The 23,393-nt window shown below is 35.4% G+C and overlaps 1 protein-coding gene across 3 annotated transcripts in view; it reads left to right on the forward strand.

Moving 5' to 3' along the window:
- Positions 1–23,393, forward strand: part of Fbxl4 (F-box and leucine rich repeat protein 4) — a 67,844-nt gene that overhangs the window by 14,941 nt on the left and 29,510 nt on the right. For 2 of the 3 annotated variants that reach the window (XM_042679574.1, XM_042679576.1), the window contains exons 3-6: positions 548–1,129; positions 6,104–6,449; positions 9,820–10,064; positions 17,914–18,127. In XM_042679574.1, the coding sequence (XP_042535508.1) occupies positions 618–1,129; positions 6,104–6,449; positions 9,820–10,064; positions 17,914–18,127 (1,317 nt within the window). In that variant the 5' untranslated portion in view covers positions 548–617. The remainder of the gene's footprint in view (positions 1–547; positions 1,130–6,103; positions 6,450–9,819; positions 10,065–17,913; positions 18,128–23,393) is intronic. The other variant, XM_042679575.1, reaches the window with a different exon arrangement.

A 23,393-nucleotide genomic window follows, 5' to 3' on the forward strand; every position in this document is an offset into this window, starting at 1 on the left:
TGTGATGTGTAAGGCAGTTAATTTAGTTGGTCTGAATTAACTGTCAGCTCACAAAACTCTTTTCCTATAATGTAGAATCTGTACTTAGCATGTTGGGAAGAGAAGAATAATTAAGAACAGGGAATCATTTGTTAAAATAGGAAGTTATGACAATGCATAAGATTTTGTTTGGATTCACAGCAGTAATTTGGTGATCTGCCACATAGTTTAAATAATTGTAACTTTCAAAGTTCAAGGACTTGATGGTTCTTGAATAGTTGTTATAAATTTGTATAATATAGGGCTTTGGGGTTCATACATCTTTCATTGCCTTAGAATATCACTTTTGTTTTCCTTTTGGCATAAAATTAGATAGATATTTAATATTTAGTGTATTAAACATCTATTAGATAAATTGTTCCATAGAATCACCTTTATAGTTTAACATTTTTTTTTCAAAGTTTCACTCTGGGAAATTATATTGGGGATTAAGCTGCTTTGTTAGCTTATCATGCATTTTTCTGCTTATTTAAATCATTTTACTTCACCACACCATTCATTTTTTTAGAACATCCTTCAGAGTTCATGCGTCTTACTGAGGACACCTGACCTTTTGAAGCTTCATAATTCACGACTAGATGTCACCAGTCTTTCCCATGTTAACAGTTCTGACTATGTTTTATTATATGTGCCTTCGGCGCCGAGCCATGACAGCTACAAGAGGAGAAATGATGAACAGCCATAGAACTATAGTATCAAACAGCCGGACTTCCCCTCTTAATGCAGAGGTGGTCCAATATGCCAAAGAAGTAGTGGATTTCAGTTCCCATTACGGAAGTGAGAATAGTATGTCCTACACCATGTGGAACTTGGCAGGTGTTCCGAATGTATTCCCAAGTTCTGGTGACTTTACTCAGACAGCTGTGTTTCGAACATATGGAACATGGTGGGATCAGTGTCCAAGTGCTTCCTTGCCATTCAAGAGGACACCACCCAATTTTCAGAGCCAGGACTATGTGGAACTTACCTTTGAACAACAGGTGTATCCTACAGCTGTTCATGTTCTAGAGACATATCATCCTGGAGCAGTCATCAGAATTCTGGCTTGTTCGGCAAATCCCTACTCTCCAAGTCCCCCAGCTGAAGTAAGGTAAGAGTCCTTTATCAGTAACCTAGGTTATATGGCTTTAAATGTTTTGGTGATTTTAATTTTTGTTGGAAGCATTTTCTTAAGTTATTAATCAACTTTGGTTTTGAACTTTTCCTTAATTTTCCAAAAGGGAAAATATAATAATGCATTCTTTCTACCCTTAACATCTCACATTATAGTATTCTCAGATTGTTACTTGTTTGTCATAGAATTTACCATAGGTCAAAGCACAATTTGAGTTAACAGGGCCATAGGCCAGTCTGAAATGTTAGTAAAGAATATGACTTGTAAAATAGTTTGAAATAGGAATCATGTTATTTCTTTTATATACTTCAAACAACTCAAAATTGGACTGTTGAATGATACTTTAAAGGAGGTTATAGAAAGCTTAGTTTTAGTGCTAAGTGGATGATTCTGTAATAAGCATATGTATTGAAAAAATAAGTATTCCTTTAAGTAATTTATGCATTCTTCCTATAAGTTCATTAATTTGCATAACAGCTTCCCCCTCTGTCTCTTGTTTTTGTAGTTCCATATTACGATTTAAAAAAATAACAGTATTTGGTTAGTTGATATCACATAGGCCAATAATCTAAGTACATAATGCAGCATCATACATACCTTGTTCTTTGTCTGCCTAGGACCTAAACTTTTCCTCAAGAAATTGCTTTTATCAGCTTCACTTTGTTTTTTTACAGTTCCTTGATACAGATGTGTCTATTTTTTGTTTCATTCACAAGATAAACATATTATTCACATTGTTTTGTGCCTTGTTTGCTTCTGTTAGTAGTATATATTGCATCCAGTCCTATAAATATAAAAAGAGCTTTCTCATTCTTTCCTATAGCTACACCTAATATATAGCATGGGAAGACCCCCATTTATTAACTAGTCCCCAATCGATTGGCACTTAGCAGTTTCCAGCCTTTTGCTATTATAAACATTAATGCAGTAATCACCTTAGCATAGGTCACTTCACCAGTTCTCGAAGCTTATCTGTGAGATGAGCTTCCTAGGAGGCTTGCTTGGCCAATGTATGCACATTTGTAATTTTGATAGATAGTGCCAGATTTCTCTTCCAAGTTTCTGTACCAGCTTATGTTCTCATTGATAATGTAAGGATGTATGTGTTTTGCTAAAGCCTCACCCACGGTGTATGTTAATTGTTATTTTTGCAAATTATTTGGTGAAAATTGTTACATTAACTTCGTTAAATTATTATCTCTTTAAGTTACTAATATTTTCTTTTCCTTGAACTATCTGACCGTGATATTTGCCCATTTTTCTATTGTTAATTGTCTCTGTTTTTAGATCTTTTATCATCATAATTTACTTATTTGTTAAATATTGTAGTGTTCACTACGTTCTGGGCATTGTAGATATTGAGGACACATTGATGAATAATGTATAAAAGAAATAACTCTGTCTTTATGAGCTTATTTAGCCATGGGCACTAACAGATGCCCATGAACTATGGGACCCCAGCTGCCAATGTAGGAGGACTCAGTTAGAGAATGACCACCACTCCTAGGGCACACTGCTTCTTGGGTGTTTCTGTCCTCAGTCCTAAATGAACATCTGTTTAGCTTATCAGGACAAAAACACAAAGTATAGCTCCACTCAGCTTTGAGACTGTTTACTTGTTCCTTTCTGAACAACTTTGATAATTTATTGTGCATAGTGTTATACATGAGGAAAAGCACAACAAAAACCAGTATCCTTCAGTATACAGATTTTCCCTCCAGAGGAAAATTGGACAGTATCTTCTCTTATATGAAAATTGTTTTAAAAGCACACTACATTTTTTTGATTATTTTCTAAAAGAACACACACTTTTTTCTCCGAACTGAACAGATTTGAGGATGAGAGCTGTGAAACATGTAATGTTTTTAGTCCATTCTTAAACTTAATGACCACGTAACTGATTTTGCATATAAATCATGTTTATTGGTTTGTCAAAGCTATTAACATATGATTGTGATTAATCTTAAAATATAATTTACAGATGTGTCTCTAATTTGCTTTGATGATTTTTAGCTTTATTTCCTAGGAGCAATTAAATTTTAAGAGAAAAGCAGTGTAGGGAAAGGTATATATAAATTTCTGATTATGAATTGTATGATTTGGTATTGTGAACAATACCATATATATGTATATATATGTGTGTATGTGTGTGTATATATATATTTCTTCTGCCCAGATTCAGTAATTGTTAACATTCTGGTGAAGTTATTTAGACAATGAGAAACATTCATTGAAATCCTTTCTGACAATTCAGTGTCGGCAACAAAACAGAGAGTAAGACAGAGATGGCTCTTGTTTTCTACACTCATAAGCCAGCCTGGAAAAGAACTGTCAGATTATGGTGAACATGTGCTGGCTGAGGGCAGAACTTGATCTGTGGGGCACAAGGGAGAAATAATTATTCACTGAAAATGAAGGAGGCTCTAGTGTTGGTAAGAAAGGTGGAAAAGGTGAGAGCATCATGTTCAAAGAAGTGAGAAAAATCCAAGAGCATAAAGAGTAAGCTATGAGGACTGCAAACGTGAGAGGATCTTATTAAGGTCTAAACTAGTGGTTTTTGTGAAAATACTACACAGAGGGGTTACAATTACATGAGCAAGGTAATGAGTACATTTCTTATCAAGCATTGTTGCCTCCTCCTTTGTTTTTCCCCTACCATTCCTTCCCTCCCACCTCCTCAACTACACTCCCCCCCTCCGCCCCCCCCTCCCCCCGCCCCGCCTAAATTGTAAAGTTTGTTTTTTAGCATAGTGTCTTGTACATCTCATTGTTGAATGGGTCAACTTGTATCCCTATTTAAACGTTTTGTTTTTTCCCTTCCCCTCCCCAATTTATACCAACATCAAATACAGTGAAAACAGGGGTTATACTGTGGGGGAGGAACATACAAAGCAACAAAAAATTCACATGGTCCCTTATAAATACCTTAGAAACAATAGCAAGAAAGAAAAAAACCACTTATGTCCCTATCTTGGGGTTCATAAAGACATCTTGCATCTAAACTTTTCAGAAGCAGAACTTGAAATTACCATTCCTGTGCAGCTATTTATTAAAGTAATGCTTGAGGAGAATAATGTTATTACTTTGTTGGTAAAGCATAGTAGTAGAGAAAAAGAAGTCAGACAGAGATGCATTTTTCATTTGACATTTTATTCTCCTATACCAGTCTGTCTGCCCATCAGCTTTAGGCTACTATGGGCTTGAGGGGTAATAAGGGGAACTAAAAAGCTTTAGACACATATCACTTTCTAGATGGAGAAGCTCTAGGAGCCCAAGGTAGTTCTGTGAACCATGTTGCAGCTGCCAGCCTCAAGGAGTGAAGCAAGCCCTTCTAGAGAGTGGGCACAGGAACTTACAAGGGGATACAAGTGAGCAGGGAGCTGAGCCAGCCATTATAATCTAAAAAATACAGTATTGTTTACAAAATATAAAAAAAAAAAAACTTAGTAAACTTGTTGTTTACTTTGCTAATAAATAAGCAGACATTAAAAAGACAAATGAGGGCTGGGAAGGTGGCTCAGTGGTAGAGCACTTGCCTTGCATGCTCGAGGCCCTGGGTTCGATTCCTCAGCACCACATAAGCAAAAAAAGAAAAAAGCCGGAAGTGGTGCTCTGGCTCAAGTGGTAGAGCGCTAGCCTTGAGCTGAAGAACTGAGGGACAGCCCCCAGGCCCAGAGTTCAGGCCCAGAGTTCACGACCAGACCCAAAAAAAAAAAAAGACAAATGAAATAGTAACATCTCTTATTATCACTATCATTTCACAAAAGAAACCTCAGTGTATATCAAGAAATTAGAATGGTCAGAGTCTTGAATAAACAGTTGGAATTTTTATAATAATGGGTGTGTACATGTGTGAATGTGTGTGCCAGTACACATTCCATTTTCATATTTAAGTATGAAAAATTCCACCAGGTTCACTGTGTAGGAACCAGTGGGCTATACTGCCTGTCATTTTAATTGAGCCTACAGTTTTCTGCATGTTTTAGGAGTTATCAAACAAGTGTGCTCAAGAATTTGTTTGCAGGAAAAGTATTTGTTAGAGTCCCAAACATTCAAAATTTAAACATCATTGTTTCTTTTTATGTGATTGTTGAGCCACTGAAGTACAAATTACCAGTACTATTCTTCCAAGAGTGTATCTATACTGCTTTCTTGGTCTAATGACCATTAGGGTAATTGTGTGTTTAGTGGCTTCCACTGTTTCAATTTGTTTCTTGAGTTTCACATTTTTTTTTTTAATTTCAGTTTCTAAATTCCTTACTGTAGTAATCAATTTTTATTTAGATCTCAGAAGGTCATTTTGTCAAGGAAATGAGCCGGTAGTTTTCTTGGGTAAAAACCTCATTATTATTAATAAGTATATAAAAATTGTAAAGCAGAAAAAAATAAGACTTCCATGAGCACTTACCTGGCAAGCGCAAGGCCCTGAGTTCAATACCTAGTACTGCCCCACTTCAAGATATCATGAAAGTTTTAAGTTTGTGTGAAACCAGTAACAGGAATGAAAAAGCTGGAGTAGGAGATCTTTGTGAGGCATACATGATCAGTTTTGTTTCTAAAGTTGGTTAAGGATATGCTGCACATAAGAGAGCTTTATCCTGTGCACTTAGGATTTACTTTGGCTTTCTCACTTAGAGTTTACTTATTCTGTCAAACTGAATGCTATTCTTCAGGTACCTCTGCCTCTAGTCTTGAAATTGATGAATGTAAAATGTACAAAAAATGAGATTATATTTTGGGGGGAAATTGTAAAGTAATTTAAATAATAGTGTCTTTGATACTTTGCTTTTTAAATATTTTCTTATCTTAGAAACGATTCTTGTGTTTAATCTGTTCACCTTATTGGTGCCTTTGTTTTATAGTGTAATATATTAGGCATAGGCCATCACTCTAAGGTACAAGTAGACCTCATTTTAAACTATATTATAGGGTAGTTTCTCTTTTTGGCAGATGGGAGACCCTTTGGTCAGAGAGACCTACGAAGGTGAATGCTTCCCAGGCTCGCCAGTTTAAACCTTGTATTAAGCAGATAAATTTTCCCACAAATCTTATACGGCTGGAAATAAATAGCTCTCTTCTGGATTATTACACTGAATTAGATGCAGTTGTGCTACATGGTATGAAGGACAAGCCACTGCTTTCTCTCAAGACTTCACTTATTGACATGAATGATCTAGATGATGATGACTATGAAGACAAGGATGGTTGTGGAATGGACAGTCTAAACAAAAAGTTTAACAGTGCTGCCCTAAGGGAAGGGCCGAATAATGGATATTTTGATAAACTACCATATGAGGTAAGCCAAACAGTCAGATATAATTCAACAGATTTTTAAATTTTAGTTATTGTATTTTTGTTTGATATCAGGAATAGCAGTATTGGTAAGGTGTGTGCAATCTGATGTCTTGCATATTTTGGTGCTCAGAAAAAATAGACAAAATTATGTTAATTAAGTTCACCACTTTGTATTCCACTGATGTTAATTATTTGGGGTAAACTATGAAGTATACACTATTTTATTAATAATAACCAAATATGCAAATAGATAACAAAACCTACTTCAGTTGAATTCATAATTATACAGTGTAAGTATAGGCAGTATTTATATTCTTTATGTTAAAGAGTATATGCTGCTAAAAATGGAGAAATAATATTATAAAATGAGTGCTCATATTACTTAATAGTCTGTAGTTTTGTCATTTGTTCTTATAACTTTTTTACTTAAGTATTTGTACAAAAGGATTGCTATTTAACAAAACAATATATGAATACAATACATCTTTTTTTTTTTTTGTCAATCGTGGGGATTGAACTCTGGGCTTGAGCGCTGTCCCTCAACTCTTCAGCTCAAGGCTAGCTCTCTACCTTGAGCTACAGTGCCACTTCCGTTTTTTTGGTGGTTTATTGGAGATAAGATTTTCACGGACTTTCCTGCCCAGGCTGGCTTTGAACCACAATCCTCAGATCTCCGCCTCCTGAGTAGCTAGGATTACAGGCATGAGCCACCGGTGCCCTGCTACAATGCATCTTAATGTTACCTCTTTCAACATTCTCACCCATCATTTTCTTACCCACCTCCTCCCTTACTCTTCTTAATTTTGTAAGATAGACATTGAATTCTCTTAGAACCAATGCTAGTCTATATTTGCTTAACTTTAATTTTTGGACTAGGCCAGTACTGAGTGCCTAGTCTGAAGTCTTGTTTTCAGTGTGTCTCTATGGAAGTGCTTCAGTAGTATATTTATCACTCCTGTCTCCAGGACATCAAATGTCAGTAATATTCCTTAGTTATGTGTCTCCAAAACCTCTCCTTACCCTTTCTAAATATCCAGGAAGGGGCAAGGGGAAAAAGAATCAAGCATTTATGTCTCCCACTGAAAACTACCGTGTTGCTATAGATGATATAATCTCATTTTTAATGAGAAATTTATCCAAATTTTAACCAACCTAGAAATCCCCTTCACATTTTACTACAGTAACAGTACCTTAACTTGCATGAAATGATAACAGTTTGGACACTTAATGGGGAGGAGGAAAGAAGGAGAATTGGGAGAGAGGATTATGGGACACTGATAGTGTAGTTTCTTGGGGTCTAGGATCTAGCTTAGAAGTAGTAGAAACAGATCACCTGGAGAATGGATCACTTCTTTGGAAGCTTAAAAATTTGTTAAGCAGTAAGTCGTACTATATGCCCTTCAGTAGCAAGACACAGTAAAACAAAAGTGTTAGTTTTCCTTAAAGTAACTGTATATTCAGTAAGTTCCAGATTTAAACGCTAGCAGAATTTTTATTGAAAAATTAGCCTAAAAAGTTAAAATAATCAAGAAAATTCTGGAAAAGAATGATAGCGTGGTGGTGGTATTAGTCATGATTCTCATTTGTAGTCAATCAGCATATTCCAATAAATACAATGTTAAAAATTTAGAAATTTATTTTACATAGATTTTGAAATGGTAGAATTAATTCAGGCGCTGGTGGCTCACGCCTGTAATCCTAGCTACTCAGGAGGCTGAGATCTGAGGATCACAGTTCAAAGTCAGCCTGGGCAGGTAAGTCCGTGAGACTCTTACCTCCAATAAACCATTGGAAAACCGCAAGTGGCGCTGTGGCTCAAGTGATAGAGTGCTCGTCTTGAGCTGAAGAGCTAAGGGATAGTGCCCAAGCCCAGAGTTCAAGTTCAAGCCCCACGACCAACAAAAAGGAAGGAAGGAAGGAAGGCAGGCAGGCAGAAAGAAATGGTAGAATCCATAAATAAAACAATAGAATTGTGTAATAGAGACTAATAGGGAAATTTTGGCAAAGGCTAAATTTCTGTAATCTAGAAAAAATAAAAATATTAAAAAATAAGGAGCAGAAGGGGAAAAATGGATTTATACATTTCCCATGTTTTTTTTTTTTTGCTTTGCCACCAAATGATAATGTTTTGATGTCATTATTGTCTAGTATGTAGGTGAATGGCAATTTTATATACTGATTGCTGAAAGATAAATTGATGGAATATTTAGAAGAGCAATTTTGTGCTTATGTCAAAACGTTTAAATGCATATAATCTATTCTAAAGATATATTTTCAGTTTTCTGAGATGAACATATATAACTAATACATACACAGAATGATAGTACAATATTATTTGCAATAGGAAAAAAGAAAATACATCAATAAGTTATGTCACATTAGCAAAATGGAATGAGGTGGGTCTGTTTGTGTAGATAGAGATCTACAACGTGTATCATTAAATGAGAAAAGAAGGATGTGGAACCAGGTACATTTTCTTTTAGTGCATATCTAAGAATAGATACGTGTCGAAGAAATTCACAAACATTTATCAGACAATATTACGAAAACTGTTAATGGTACTTATCTGTGGGGAGAAGGAAGTATTAGAATTGAGGGAAGAGAATAAAAAACTTGTTTTTTACCTTTCTTCAGTGTTTGGTCTTCTTTTTGTTTGTGCAGTATTTTACATGTCAACAGGGTTATGTGGGTGATAAGATTTATTTTTTAAATAGTTGTACAGATAGAGACCATGGAATGGGATTTTGCACTTGGAGAGAAAGATTGGTCTCAACTGCAAATACATCATAGACAAGCGGGAACAAGTCAGTGAACAGGTTAGGGGTCAGTAGATGGAAAGTTACTACAAAGAAAATTTATAAGAGGATTTGGACTAAACTGAGCTGAGAAAGCAAACTGAAGATCATTGATATTAATGAGCATAATTGTAGAATAAAAGCTAAATGCCTACATTAAAATTTTAACGTCTCTTACTTGATACAAATATACTTGATTTCCCTTACTTAACAAATATACTTTATTTGCCTTGAATTCTAAGAATATTGAGAGTGGAAAGTTTTCTTCTGTGTTACCAAAGTTTGCCGTATAGTAAATATTGAGTCTAAAAATAAATTATTATTTAACATATTATAAAAATATCTTTGTATCCTAAGAAAATGAGTTGTCAACATGAGTTGAATATTTCAACCATCTTGAATGCAGTACAGTCATGTATTTATGGTTTCTTTCCATTTGGATAATTTTGGTGAATGTTAGTTTAGTATATGAAAATATTATTAGAAGTGGCATTGTTTTTTATTAGACCATACTATGCGCTTAATGAAACGATACTGTTTCACTCATGATTAATTTTCTTTCTTTCTTTTGTGTAGCTTATTCAACTGATTCTGAATCATCTTACATTACCTGACCTGTGTAGATTAGCACAGACTTGCAAACTGCTGAACCAGCATTGCTGTGATCCTCTACAATACATCCACCTCAATTTGCAACCTTACTGGGCAAAAGTAAATGACACTTCTCTAGAATTTCTGCAGACTCGATGCACTCTTGTCCAATGGCTCAATTTATCCTGGACTGGCAATAGGGGCTTCATCTCTGTTGCAGGATTTAGCAGGTTAGTACAAAATGTCTACATTTTGTAGACAGTGCTTTCATAAGCAGACCATACTTGTTATATGAGAGTTTTCATAATAAAAAAATTTTAATTGTGTACTATATATTTTATAGAAATAAGTAAGAAATACAGCTACTACTTAAAATGGTACTGCTGATAAAATCCAATGAGTTTTTCTGTCTTCTCCTGTTGAACTTCATAATTACAAGAAGTGAAACTATACATTCACCTCTTATTTTTTAAATCTCAAGTGACTTTCAACAGAACTCCTTTTTTCCTTTCTCATCTTTCTAGCACAGATGATTAACACATTAAACAAAAAACTATTTTCAAATCAAAATCTACCTCTCTAATGTGATTTGTCAGAAATGGAAAACAATTTATTACAGAACATTTTTAATTAAATCTTAATTACATGTGCAATACATCACCCAAATTTAGAAGCTCATTTAAACTAATTATGTTGAAAATGCAATTGCATGCTAACTAGACGACCACACTTGCAGACCTGCCCAGGTGTTTTCTGCTCCTTTCTATTTAAGCATTTAGTTTCCTTACTATTAAATGTCACCTGTTAAACATTTGAAAGCTTGCATAAGTGCATATTCATTTAGTAATGCCACAGTAGTTTTTCTTATGATACAAACAGGTGTTTTTCTCTTAACCTTGATGGTAGTGATTCTCATTGTACATTTTTACAATCCCATAATTTTCATGAAGTTAGATAATGAACTAGAAACTTTGGGGAAATTACTTACTACTTAATTACTATTTTATACTGTTTTTACAAACTGAAAGTGAACAACACATATTTCTGATTAACTCATTTTTGTGTAGTTATCTATAAATTAGAAATTAATATATGGATCTTTATTTCCTTGTGGCTCATATAATGAAACAAAGATAATGTTCTAGAAAGAAATAACTTGAATGAACTCATAATATGTGCATTGGTAACAGTGTGTTCAATGCATCAACATTGACATTCAAGACAAGATATTAACATGCATCAAATTAAAACAAACACAAGCAGGAATGGCCCACAGCATATCTTGGGTGTGCTTGGTTTCTTTTCTGCCAGAAATAGATCCATGGGACAGGATATATTGCTAGAAAAGTGACATTTGCCCAGTGGAACACTTTTGTAGGTTCAGAGACATAGTGACCCCTTTCCTGTCTATCATAAAAGTCATGGCTGAAACCCCTATATCAAAAGACAGGTTAACAAGAAAAAAGGTTAACAAGTTTACTTAATCACAGTTTTACATGGTACAAGAGCCTTCAGAATGAAGACTCAAGGATAAAAGAGAAGTTACCTGATGTTACACTTAGGTTTGGTGAAGCAAGGACAGGCAAATAGAGATATGATTGGACCAAAAATGTGTGATCTAATAGTATAGACTGAGTGGAGAAGCCTAGCAAGAGTCATCTTGGCCACTCTGTAGCAGCATGTCTTCCTTCTGAATATGGGGCAGGATTCCTCTGGATAAGGGCCTTATGACCTATTGGGCAGTGATCAGTCAGAATTTCTTTATTGCCAGCTCTTAAGCACAAAAGCAAGTGAAGGTTAAAGTATGTTTAGGCTTTGTTGGAAACAAAGATCTAGTTTTTATGACCTGTCTTTGAGGAAGAAGAATTCTCATATCTCAAAGGGATTTGAGGGCAGAAAAGTCAAGGAAACCTTGGTTCTGAAGCTGCTTTGAGACCATTTAGTGTCCTTCAGTTCAAAATACTTCAAGTCAAAATACATTCCGTACTATGCTATCATCTGAATCCCACCAATTAGTCCTTTCTACTTCTCTCCACACCAGGACAAACACTTTAACTACAAATTTTATTCTAATAAAACCAAGGAGAACTGAATTTGATTATAGCTGAATATTAAGAGTATGTCTATTGATTCATAAACCACAGCAAAATAAATATGAGACAGAACAAGTGATATCAGTGAAAATTATTTTTCATTTTATATTATCACTTGCAGACATTTAACTACACATAGAGCTCTTTCCCCAGTGTTTTCCACTGTTGAAGAATTTACTTGTCTTTTGTTTGTTAATTTATTATTTGCTTTTATGCTTTTACATATCCCGTGGACCATGTAACATATATTTGAGTTATATTATGCAGTTCCTTGTTTGTACAGAGAAGATAAAGATACAAAGATAAACATGTAAACATTTCCTTTACATATTTTTATAAGTAAAATAACAAGGTAGCAACTAACAGTTAAAGCATTGGAAAGTGGGAGAAAAATGGGGGGTAACAAGTTTGACAAGAAATGTACTCACTACCTTATGTACATCACCTTGACAATAAAATTAAATTTTAAAAATGTTAGAAGATTAAAAGAAAAAAGCATTTGTAGTGAATGGCTGAAGTTCAGCTTCTTGGACAAAGTGCCATGTAAAATCATGACAGCAATGAGGAAAATGTCAAAGATTCATCCAATTAAAAAAAAAAACACTTGTATGTGGCTTACTCAGATGCATGTGAAGAAACAGTATGAGAAGATACCAATAGTGCTGTCCTTTAAATTTTAGAATGGTAATGGATAAAGATCTTCTTTTGCAAAGTTAGAGCTCCAATTCACTAGCAATTCCTCTTCCACTTTTCAATTCACCCAGGTTAGTCGCTGTGGGGCTGTTTGAATAATCACAAAAGCACATACATAAATTTAACTTTTCCATATTTTGCTGTAATATATCAGCCAGTAAGACCATAAATTTTGCTAGCATTCATTTAAGCATAGTCACTGTTTTTATTAAGAAGAGAAAGTTTAAAGAGAGAGAAAAAATTTAGTGGGTGGGGGAATATTGGAATTTTGCCTGCTGATTGCTGTGGGCCCCTTGACTTGACTCTGAATTGACAGTCATTATGGCTTATAGGCAGCAGTCCCAGAATAAACAATAAATATTCATGGCTTGATTATTAATGAATAATCTATGAATAAGTATGGTCTATTTATGCTCATTACTGTGAAGACTTATTTATAATCCTTAAAAGAAAAGGTATTTTAAAACTAGAGACCAATGATGATAAGCTGCTTGTTTTTGAGCAGGTCTTTGGGAAAGTTTTATATAGTTTACTTTCACTGCCTAAAAAGTCTTATCCTTACAAGTTAGAACTGTTTGACTGGATTTTAAAGAACTTCTTAGACATTTGTATTTTTGGAATAGCCAAAGAGTAGATTCAATTGGAATAAAGAGAACTTAAAACTTTTAATCTGTTATTAAAATCCTATAGCAGCCACAGATTTGTGACTTGACTATTCACTGCTCATATATTTCATTACTCTTTAAAATCACATCAATTATAATTCCTTTTTCATAATACATTTCTCTTGGATATGTCTTTGCCTCCTTGCCTGCTTGTGCTAAGTCACATAATTCTGTTCAAAAAGTCTTAAGTCCACTTTAACAGTGCCATTTTTCTTCACAGTGTTGAATCACTCTGAGCTCTACCTCAGTTATATGTGGGTTTTTACCTTTGACCCTTCTACTTACCTTAAGTAGTTTTGATTCATTTTTTTCAGGAAATATTCCTGGATTGTTTCTAGACTCAAGAACATTATTAGATATTTTTGTCAGTTTTGTAGTGTAAGGAATTTATTGCCCATCCATATATTTATTTAGTTGCCTGCCTATCTTTTATATTTTGTATATCAGATCGTCAACTCAAAGAAAATAGAAACAACTGTAAAACTTTCTTTTACCCTCTTTCTAGCATTGCTAGATAGTGCCATAGAAAAGCAAGGAGTTTTTTAATGGCTCTATTATGGACCACATATTAAATAATGTTCCAAGTTATTTTGAATTAAAATGACTTAAATACACTGTTTTGTAAAACTCAGTGGGATCAGGTCACAAAGTACAAGATTAGGAATCAGAAGCCATGGATATTTACATCTAATTCTCCCCTTACCTTTATGCTTGAGGCAGGTTGTTAAGGATTACTATTTGTGATGAGTAAACTCAGATCAAATCACTCATTCATGTGATGTTAAGTTACCATTTAGTAAAGTACTTCTTATGTACTTGTATTCCTTTGGACAAATTAATTTACCTCATGAGGATAAGTAATTTATTTCTCTCTTCAGAGACTCCTTTTCCTCATAGTAGAAGATGTAGTTCAGGATTGTTTATCTAAACTTAGGTCTCATAAAAACTTCAATATCAGGAAATACTTCACGAGAATTTATAGTGTAGAATGACTAGGCTTCAGAAAATATAGAAGCTATAGTTTTTCTTTTGAGAGACATCATGGTTAAGATGAATTACTAGTTGAATAACAATACAACTATGTATGTAACTGTGGTCCAATAAGGAAAGAAATGGTTTCTACACAGTCAACTGCTAGTTCTGCCTTCTTGGGATAGAGATATTATGAAAAGGGAAGTAGTACAGAACTTGGAAGTTAGGAAGAGATCATGGACATATATTGACCAAATAATCTTCTCAGAGTGAAAATGCACACTATTCTTCTTTCCTGAGAGTAAAGAAGAAAAAATGAGAAGGCAGTATGGTTATGGTCATTGTCTTTATTGTACTTTGAAATTCTATCATTCATTAAATCAACTTGGAAGTTTTCTTCTGTCTCTTAACAGTTGGCTTCCTGGTGACTAGCTTGACAGTACTCTATAAATTCTTTGCAGGAGAAAAGTTCAATAATGAAAGCAAAAAGGAAAAAGGAATTTCAAGTCATTCTAAGTCAGATATGAAAAAGAAATGTAGATCAAAGTGCTTTGCCAAATAATAAAGGCCATAAAGAGATAAGATGCCTAAAGCTTTCAATTCTAAGAGTGTTAATATGCTCATTTAACTTTTGTAATATATAAATAAGTTTGAATTATCAAATAAAAATAGGGCATTTGTTAACTCTTATAACTGTATCCATTTTCATATTTCTAGCTTATAAATAATGAACTCACCACAATTACTTACATATTAAAAGTAAGATAAAAATGTTATTTTCATCATATTTCTTGAGAATAGATTGACCCTATTAAGAAAAAAATAGCTTTAATCACTAGAACTTTGCGCAAAAACAGAGGAAAAATAATTTATGAATGAATTTTGAACCTGGAAAAGCTCATTCACTCAACTGATTATCCTCAAATGGATTATCTGATGTCATAGAAAGTCTGTGTGTAGTGAGGATCTCTTTCAATTGCCAAAGGCGTTGAAGCAGCTTATAAACCAAATATAAAATAATGATAAATAAAGAAATTCAGGCTAAAGGAAAATTATAATGAGATAATACTAGACTTCTATTCAGTATGTGAGAGATATGTCATATTTTGGTCCAGATCCAGACAGTTTACTACCACATTTGGTGCTATCAGTTGGTCCAGGGTCCTATCTTCTACCCTGAACGTTGAAATGATTCCCCTAATTTCATTCTTATTGCTTTAAATTAGTTTACACAAAAACCCAGGGTGATTCTAACAAAACACAAGGAAGTGGTGTCCTTGCTCTACTCAAAACCTTTTGTGATTCAGAATTCCAGGTCTTCTTAGTGGTATTGAACTTCCAACCAGCCTCTCTGATCTGTTCATTCCCCCTCACATTGTCCCTTCTGAATCAGCTTCCTTCCTCTTCCTTGCTCTATTTGTCATCCTGTCAGGAGGGTACTCGCCCTTCCCTTTGCTTGTAATGTTCTTCCTCTCAACATCTGCTTTGCTCATCCTTTCACTTCAGGTTCTTTTCACCCTCTCACTGTCACTATTTATTTTACTCATTTGTTTCTAGTCTCCCTCTTTCACCAGAATGTAAGCTTCGTGAAAGTTGGGACTACTTTTGGTCTACTGCTATATTCCCAGTACTTGTATCACTGCTTGCATAAGAGTGGAACTCAATAAATGAGTGGCATGCCTAAATGAATGAATGTACTCCATGTACAGTGCCTTTTAGCTCATTCCACAGGCACAGGAAATGGTGAGAACTCATTGATAAGATCAAGGAGTGCGAATCACAGGAGTGAGAGCCATCAATCACCTTTCGTTTTTGTTTTTTTTGGGTCCGGTCCTGGGGTCTGAACTCTGGCCTGGGCGCTGTCCCGCCACTCTTCAGCTCAAGGCTAGCGCTCTACCACTTGAGCCACAGCGCCACTTCCGGCTTTTTCTTTTTGCTTATGTGGTGCTGAGGAATCGAACCCAGGGCCTCAGGCATGCAAGGCAAGCGCTCTACCACTGAGCCTATCAATCACCTTTCTAAGGAAGGCATAGGCAGTCATGTGAAATGTCACAAATAAATCACATAATATAAATACTGATGAGGAGAGTCCATTGACTTTAGTAGTTAAAAGTGAATTCAGGGAAAACAGAACACAGGCTGCAAATAATTAAAAATAAGTGTTCATCTGGGCGGGTTCTGGTAGCACTAGCTACTCAGGAAGCAGAGATCTGAGGATTGTGGTTCAAAGCCATCCAGGGCAGGAAAGTTCACGAAAGTCGTATCTCCAATTAATCGCAGAAAAAGCCAAAAGTGGTACGGTGGCTTGAGTAGTAAAGTGGTAGCCTAGAGCAAAAAGAGCTAGGAAACAGCACCCAGGCCCAAGACCGGTTTAAGACCCAGGACCACCCGCCCCCCCCCCCCCCAAAAAAAAAAAAAAGCTCAGCTGTAAATAAATATGTATGATCTACTATGTTATTTGCAGTAATTGAACCTATAACAACTAATTTTGTTATTGTTTACATTTATGCTAGTTAATATTTAGCCTATATTTGAATATGTTTGGGCACTTTGACCTTGCAAACTGCTTCCACATACTGTTTGATAGTGAAAAACCACAAGGCTGGTGCTGTTCAGTGCTGTTCAAGTCTGACTTTTACAGCAGGGGAAATGCTGAGACAAGGGTGAATGTTTGTTCCCACATCATTGCTAGGCAGAGGTAAGGGGGTGGGATCCATCTTTTGACTTCTAGTTTAGTGTTCCTCTATTTACACAAGTGATATGATTTATTTCAACTATATTTTGTATATCGTTGTCAGCTCTTCAAATTATGTGAGAAAAATGCTACGTCATAAATTAATAGTGTTAATATTGCTGACATGGCACCAATATCAAGGTTATGTCAAGAGACCCAGGCTGGAATAATTGGTACATTGTTTGCAATTTGACTTGCTTAGTTAGCTAATAAAAGTTCATAGATTTAAACACTCCTAGATTCATGTTTACTTTTAGATTGTTTTCAGGTGATAGTTTATGGACAGAACTGTTTTTCTTCCAATTGTAATTATGATAAGTACTCTGGTTTCAAGCATTTTGTGTCCTTCATTTTAGAGTATTCTTACGTATTTTATGAGAAACTACAATCGAATGTTTCATAATGGTTTCAACAGCAAGCAGGTCAGTCACTAAATGGTAACGGCATTTAAACCAATTAGAAATTTTCTGAATTGAGTGAAAGCTAGTTGAATGTTTTGAGATCATTTAATTAAAGCTGTCATTTTGTATGCAGTATGCAAAATGCATTACCCACTAACGAGTAGGGACGTTTTAGGGGGAAGTTTTCTTGAAGAGTTTACAGTTTTATTTTTTCGGTTTACCAACTCAGGAGTAAGTTACAGGTAAGTAAAAGTATGTATTTTGCTTTTTGAACTTTCCAGTTAGCATTATCCGACTTTATATAATGCGAATCCATTTTATCTTCTCAAGTTGATTTATTTTAGCCTAACCATAAATCTTTCAGTATGCAGTGAATGGAAATTTAAGCGAAACAAGTTATATTTTCTCTAATAGAAATACATTTTTTCTAAACATGTTTGCTAAGAGGTGATGGAATTTCAGAGTTCTTAGAAAAATATGTTTGAATTTTATGAAATTCACATGGAGTATTGTTTTCACAGGTTTCTGAAGGGTTGCGGATCTGAATTAGTACGTCTTGAACTGTCTTGCAGCCACTTCCTTAATGAAACCTGCTTGGAAGTTATTTCTGAGATGTGTCCAAATCTTCAGGACTTAAATCTCTCATCATGTGATAAACTGCCACCTCAAGCTTTCAACCACATTGCCAAATTATGCAGCCTGAAGCGACTCATTCTTTATCGAACAAAAGTAGAGGTAAGAATAACTCATTTGCAGCTTTCCAAGTCTAACAGTCAACTGAATATTAAGTTGCCTTTCATTGTTTCTAAGGTGGTTTCTGATTTTTAAAATAAAAGTTGTGTTCATTTAGCTACAAGAAAATATTAGAGCTGGTTCTGTCATTTTTTAGTTAGAATGTATTGTTTTTAAAGTATAAGGAAATGTTTTCTTCCCCTCATTCAAAATGTTGGTGACACTGTGCTGTTTGTGTGTGAATAGGTGAACTGAGCCAGCAGGCTGGGGTGAGCTGAAATGATTGCAGGGAATGAATTAGAGAAATGAGAGGATAGTGTAATATATCCATGACCAGACATTGGGGTTAAAATTTCCCATACCTGGAAGTGGCACTGTGGCTCAAGTGGTAGAGCATTCACCTTGAGCTGAAGAGCTCAGGGACAGCACCCAGGCCCAGAGTTCAAGCCCCACGACCACCACCAACACCACCACCACCAACAACAACAACAACAAATACCATTGTTGTTTTGTTAAACTGTTAATTGTTCAAAGGAGTGACACCATGGAATCTCACCCCTGCATATATCTTATTTTATGTGTATGCATGTATATGTATATAGCCCTGTACATCAGTTTTTTTGTTTTTTGTTTTTTTCTGTCTGTTGTGGGGCTTGAACTCTGGGCCTGGGCATTGTCCCTCAGCTCTTCAGCTCAAGGCGAGCACTATACCACTTGAGCCACAGTGCCACTTCCAGTTTTCTGAGTGGTTTATTGGAGATAAGAGTCTCAGGGATGGACTTTCCTCTTCAGGCTGGCTTTGAACTGCAGTCCTAGATCTCAGCCTCCTGAGTATGTAGGATTACAGGCGTGAGGCACCGGCGCCCAGATTTACATATTTTTAAATATGCAGGCTATCTTTGTAGAATAAAGTCCTAGAAGTGGTGTTGTTGGGTTCGTATATGTACCTCTAGTAAGCACCTACTTCCTTTCACATATCTCATCCTTGGACTCCAAGAATGTTGACCTATTCCGTACTTGGTTCCAGCTCAGGACTTTTCTTTTCTGCTTATCTAGAATGTTTTCCCAGCTTAGTTTTCATAATTTATATTTAAATATTTTACTTTTCTAGCTCATTCCATTGTTTAAATGGATTCTTGAATACTCACAGAAAGTGACTTCTCTCCTAGTTTATTTTAATTCCTTTTTCTCATCCCTCTTGCTTTGAAGTTACTTTTAGTTTTTGGTTGTATTCTATCTCCTAATATTAGGATGTATAATGTTTATCTTTTTCATTGCCACATTTCCATCTGAAGTAGAGTTTAGTAAAGATTGGCTATCTGTTGAGTATTTATTAAGTGAATGAATGAGGAATACTTTTCCAGAATGATATGCCAATGACTTTCCCACTACAGCAGACCAATGCCTGTCTAAATGTTTTTTTGATAAAGGTATCAGTATCTCCTTGTTTCTAAAATGAGGGTGATAAAGATACAGATCTCATTGAGTCATTTGTGAAAACTAAAACTACATGTAAAATTATATCTGCAACATAAACTAAATACTAATAGGTAGTAGTGATATCAAGGGCAGTTTTCTAGAGTGTTTTACTATATGAAGTGAAAGGTGGTCATTCTTTCAAAGTGTCTTTTAGCAAGGAGTTTACTTAAAAGTGCATTCATTGCATTTCATTTTGCTCTCTAATATGTGTTTCATCTGCTCATACAGGTTTTATTTTACATCTAAGAACATGTTGAAACAGTATTTTCACTTAGATCCTAGATCTTTCTAGTTAAAGTTTTCTATTGCATGTTACAGTTTCAGGTGTTTTTCCCTTTCATTTTATTTTAATTAAAAATAATACACCTGTTTCTGCTTACCATAACAAATGCTTATAAGTATTATAATAGTTTTTCTTTTATTTATGTCTTTTGGATTTTCTTATCAGTGTTACTCCTAATGTAGCAGGATTCTTTATTTATTTTATATTCATACACTAAATATCTGAGTACCTGTTAAGTGCCAGGCATTGTTCTAGGTACTTGAAATTCAGTAGTTTACTAAACAGATAACTCATATAGCTTACTGTGGTGTTTTTTTTTTTCCTATTTATTTATTTATTGTGAGAATACCGTACAGAGGAGTTACAATTACACGGACAAGATAACGAGTACATTTCTTATCCAGCATTGTTGTCTCCTCTTTGTTTCCCCTTCCCATCCCCCCCTTCACATACTCTCCTCACACCCCATCTGATCCTCCTGCCCCCACCAAAGTTGTAAAGTTCGTTTATCGACATAACGTCTTGGACATCTCATTGTTGCAATGGGTCCACCTGTATCCCTAGTTAAACGATTTGGTTTTGCCCTTCCCCTCCACAAATTATACCAACATCAAATACAGTGAAAGCAGGGGTTATACTGTGGGGGAGGGACATACAAAGCAACATAGAAATCATCTTATAAATATGTTAGAAACAATTGTATGAAAGAAAAAAAACATTTGAATACTTATCTTGGGGTTCATTCCCCTAACATGAACTTGTCTGACCTTTTCTGCTTGATTCAGACATATACTAGTTATAGCAAATAAGGGAAATCATGGGACCTATGTTTCTTGGGGCCTGGCTTACTTCACTTAATATAATTTTTTCCAAGTCTTTCCATTTCCTAACAAATGGGGCAATGTCATTCTTTCTGATGGAAGCATAGAATTCCATTGTGTATATATACCATATTTTCTTGATCCATTCATCTACTGAGGGGTATCTGGGTTGCTTTCATATCTTAGCTATGGTAAATAATGCTGCAATAAACATAGTTGTGCTGGTAGCTTTAGTATGGTCTTGTTTGTGATCATTTGGGTAAATGCCCAAAAGTGGGATTGCTGGGTCCTAGGGGAGCTATATATGTGGAGTCTTTTGAGGAACCTCCATACTGCTTTCCAAAGTGGTTGAACAAGTTTACACTCTCACCAACAATGTAGTAAGGTTTCCTTCTGTCCACATCCCTTCCAGCATCTGTTATTAGAATTCTTGATTATAGCCATTCTAACTGGGGTGAGGTGGTATCTCAATATTGGTTTGATTTGCATTTCTTTTATGGCTAGGGAGGTTGAGCATTTCTTCATGTGTCTATTGGACATCCTTCTTTCTTTTTCAGAGAAGTTTCTCTTTAAGTCTTTAGCCCACTTATTTATTGGGCAGTTGTTTCTTGGAGAATTTGTTGTTGGGGGATTTAATTTTTTGAGTTCCAGGTATATTTTAGATATGAGACCCTTGTCTGTTGTATGGATAGTGAAGATCTTCTCCCAAGCCATGGGCTTTCTATTGATCTTGCTAGCTATGTCCTTTGCCATGCAGAAGCTCTGCAATTTCATGCAGTCCCATTTGTCCAACCTTTCTTTGATTTGTTGTGTATTAGGGTTTCTATTAAGAAAATTTCGAGCCGGGCGCTGGTGGCTCACGCCTGTAATCCTAGCTACTCAGGAGGCTGAGATCTGAGGATTGCGGTTCAAAGCCAGCCCGGGCAGGAGAGACTGTGAGACTCCTATCTCCAATAAACCATCAGAAAACCGGAAGTGGCGCTGTAGCTCAAGTGGTAGAGTGCTCGCCTTGAGCTGAAGAGCTGAGGGACAGCACCCAGGCCCAGAGTTCAAGCCCCATGACCGACAAAAAAAAAAAAAAAAAAAAAGAAAATTTCGGCTTGTGCCAAGGAGACTTGGGTTTCTCCTATTCCATCCTGTCATGTTTTCAGAGTGTCTGCTTTGACCGAGGTCTTTGATCCATTTGGAGTGATATATAAGGATCTAGCTTTAGTTTTCTACAAGTGACTAACCAATTTTGCCATCACCATTTACTGAAGAGGCTGTCTTTCTTCCATTCTATTTTTTTAGCTCCCTTATCGAAGATTAGATGGCTCTATAGGTCTTTAGGTTCATTTCTGGATTTTCAATTCTATTCCATTGGTCCTGAGGTCTGTTCTTGTGCCAGTACCAAGCTGTTTTGAAATTTGGTATTGATAGTCCTCCAGCACTGTTCTTTCTGTTAAGGATCGTTTTTGCTATTCAGGGTCTTTTATTGTTCCATATGAATTTTTGTATTGCCTCTTCTATTTCCTTGAAGAATGAGGTTGGAATATTGATTGATATCGCATTGATTTTGTAGATAGCCTTGGGAAGTATTGCCATTTTCACGGTTGATCTTTCCCTGTGTTTGTTATATATGGTATTTGGTGTTACTTTCTGATAAGTAGGCTTTATTATCATTATTTAATAGAGAATACTTTATAAAATGTATGTTAAAATTTTAGACCTTGGCTGTGTGTTGGTGGCTTACACCTGTAATTTTAGCTGTTCAGGAGGCTGGTATCTGAGGATCATGGTTTGAAGCCAGCCTGTGAGACTCTTATCTCCAATTAACTACCAAAAAGCCAGAAATGGAGCTGTGGTCTAAGTGGTGGAGTGCTAGCCTTGAGCACAAAAGCTTAGGGATAACACCCAGGCCCTGAGTTTAAGCCCTTGAACCAATGTGTGTGTGTGCATATGCACATGTGTGCGTGCGCACACACGCGTGCACACACACACACACACACTGTTTTAACTTAGCAACAATAAAAATAAAAGTGGCAAATGTATGCATTATCCTGCCCATGTAATTGTAACCCCTCTGTACAGTATGTTCTCAAATAAAATAAAATAAAATAAAATAAATAAATAAAAGTGGCCCTAGTAATTTAAAAGCAAACAATGCCTCCCAGAAAATTCAATTTCATACATTCTGTTTTTCTTATTTCACTTCATTGGAGAAAGCAAAGACATTTAAAATCAGCTAGGGCCAGTTCTTTGGGAGGTTTAGAGAGAGACCAATTGCCTAAATCTTTCCTTCTCTTTCTCTAATTGCTCCTACTACTAATATCATTAAGTATAAGATTAAAAGTATGTAAAACAGTACTTGACTCATGTAAATCCTTTGTAAGGGTTTTTACATGTGCACTTTTGTTGTCCTTAATGAGATTGATCTATGTTTTCATTCTATTTTATCAGCTTTATGTTATACCAAATTAGCAAAGTGAATTAGGAAACTATTTGATTTGGAATAACTTGAATAAATGGGAAATAATATAAATTAAAATTTTTAAATATAATCCCCTTTTAAAAGTTCTCATGGCATTTTCCTTTTTAGTAGTAGAATTGACTTAAGTACCACTTAGCTAGAGTTCAAGAGATAAACTAGTTTGATGGGAAGAATACCATAGTATTAGTTATAGCCTTGTCGGTGACAAATCTGATT

The sequence above is a fragment of the Dipodomys spectabilis genome, unplaced genomic scaffold (genome assembly GCF_019054845.1).
Source record: "Dipodomys spectabilis isolate Male_0828 unplaced genomic scaffold, ASM1905484v1 ptg000053l, whole genome shotgun sequence".
In the NCBI taxonomy this organism is placed as follows: Eukaryota; Metazoa; Chordata; class Mammalia; order Rodentia; family Heteromyidae; genus Dipodomys; species Dipodomys spectabilis.